This window comes from Trachemys scripta, chromosome 18 (assembly GCF_013100865.1).
Source record: "Trachemys scripta elegans isolate TJP31775 chromosome 18, CAS_Tse_1.0, whole genome shotgun sequence".
NCBI classification, from domain to species: Eukaryota; Metazoa; Chordata; order Testudines; family Emydidae; genus Trachemys; species Trachemys scripta.
The window spans coordinates 1,537,525-1,539,072 of record NC_048315.1 but is presented as its reverse complement, the minus strand read 5'-3'; the positions used below and the strand labels follow the sequence as shown (position 1 = coordinate 1,539,072).

At 67.0% G+C, this 1,548-nt stretch overlaps 1 protein-coding gene across 1 annotated transcript in view; it reads right to left on the bottom strand.

Moving 5' to 3' along the window:
- Positions 1–415, bottom strand: part of TRAF4 (TNF receptor associated factor 4) — a 20,927-nt gene extending 20,512 nt beyond the window's left edge. Inside the window, exon 1 of the mRNA XM_034752780.1 lies at positions 185–415. Coding sequence (XP_034608671.1) covers positions 185–327 — 143 coding nt within the window. The 5' untranslated portion in view covers positions 328–415. The remainder of the gene's footprint in view (positions 1–184) is intronic.
- Between the last annotated feature and the right edge of the window lie 1,133 nt (positions 416–1,548).

Sequence of the window (1,548 nt, the reverse complement as noted above, 5' to 3'; positions counted from 1 at the left end):
CCCCCCCCCCCCCGCTGCCCCACGGGGCGGCCAAAGGTCCCGCGAGCCCCGGCGGCGAGCCCGGTCTGGAGGCGGCCGGGCCGGGGGCTCGCCAGGGCCAGCGCGCGGCGGGACGCTGCCCGCTCCCGCTCCCGCCCCCTGCCCCGGGCCGAGCCCGAGCCCGAGCCCGAGCCCGAGCCCGCACCTGAGGAACTCCTGCAGGCAGGTGTCGCAGAAGCGGTGGCCGCAGGTGGAGACCTGCACGGGCTCCCGCATGGCCTTGCCGCACAGCGGGCACAGCAGCCGCCGCTTCGGCTTCTCCAGGAACTTGTAGTCGAAGCCGGGCATGGTGGGGCCGGGCCGGCGCCGCTCCCCCGCGCCTCCCGGGCACCGACTGGGGCCGCGCCGCGCCGCTCGGCGGCTCAGGGTCCGGCGGGCGGCTCCGCCCAGGGCGGGCCCGGGCTCCGCGCGGTCCTAGCGCCCGCCCCCCGTCTCGGGGGCTGCACCGGGGCAGCGGCTCAGGGGCCTTCCCGGCTCGGCCCCGGGGGTAAGGCCACAGCGGCTGCTCCGGGGCGGGTTTCACAGCCCCCGTTCGGCTGGCAGAGGGTCCGAGTCCGGAGCCAGGCCAGGGACACCCCCTGCCCCCGGGGGTCCAGGCCTGGCCGGCAGGGGGGCCGGTTCTGTGCTAGTCTTGGCTCTGCCACGTGTTCACTGGGTGTCCTTGGTTGAGTCACTGACACCCTGTGCCTCAGTGTGCCCCGCTGGGGCTGTTTACTTACCTGTGCCTGGAGGAGGCATTATAATAATGGAGATATCCCATCTCCTAGAACTGGAAGGGACCTTGAAAGGTCATCGAGTCCAGCCCCCTGCCTTCACTAGCAGGACCAAGTACTGATTTTGCCCCAGATCCCCAAGTGGCCCCCTCAAGGATTGAACTCACAACCCTGGGTTTAGCAGGCCAATGCTCAAACCACTGAGCTATCCCTCCCCCTGCTCTGGTCTGACTGGGCTTCCCAGTGACTAGTGGGTGTGGTGGCCCAGCAGTCACTGGCTCAGCACCCGGGGGGGGGGCGATTACTTCCCTGGGTTGTTTCTCCCTGACTAGCCCTTTTCTTTCTCCGCATTGAATCGCTCCCAGTACCAGGCTAATCACACTCCAGTTTCCTCTCCCGGCTCCGCACAGCCACCCAAACCCTGATCCGCGGCACATGACTACAGTCAGGGGAGAAGGGCGCCATCTAGCGAGGACACCACTTGCCTGCACAAATTATTAAACCTTGCACATCTGGAGCAAGGTGAGACGACCCACAGCGGTTCTCAAACTGTGGGTCAGGACCCCATTTTAATGGGGTCACCAGGATTGCCTTAGAGTTGCTGGGGCCCAGAGCCAAAGAGCTTCAACCCTGGGCAGCAGGACTAGGTTACAGGCCCCCTGCCTGGGGCTGAAGCCCTTGGGCTTTGCTCCCCGCCCCCAGGGCTATGGGGCTTAGGCTTCAGTCCGCCCCCCCCCCCCTTCCTGGGGTCATGTAGTAATTTTTGTTGTCAGAAGGGGGTTGCAGTGCAATGAAG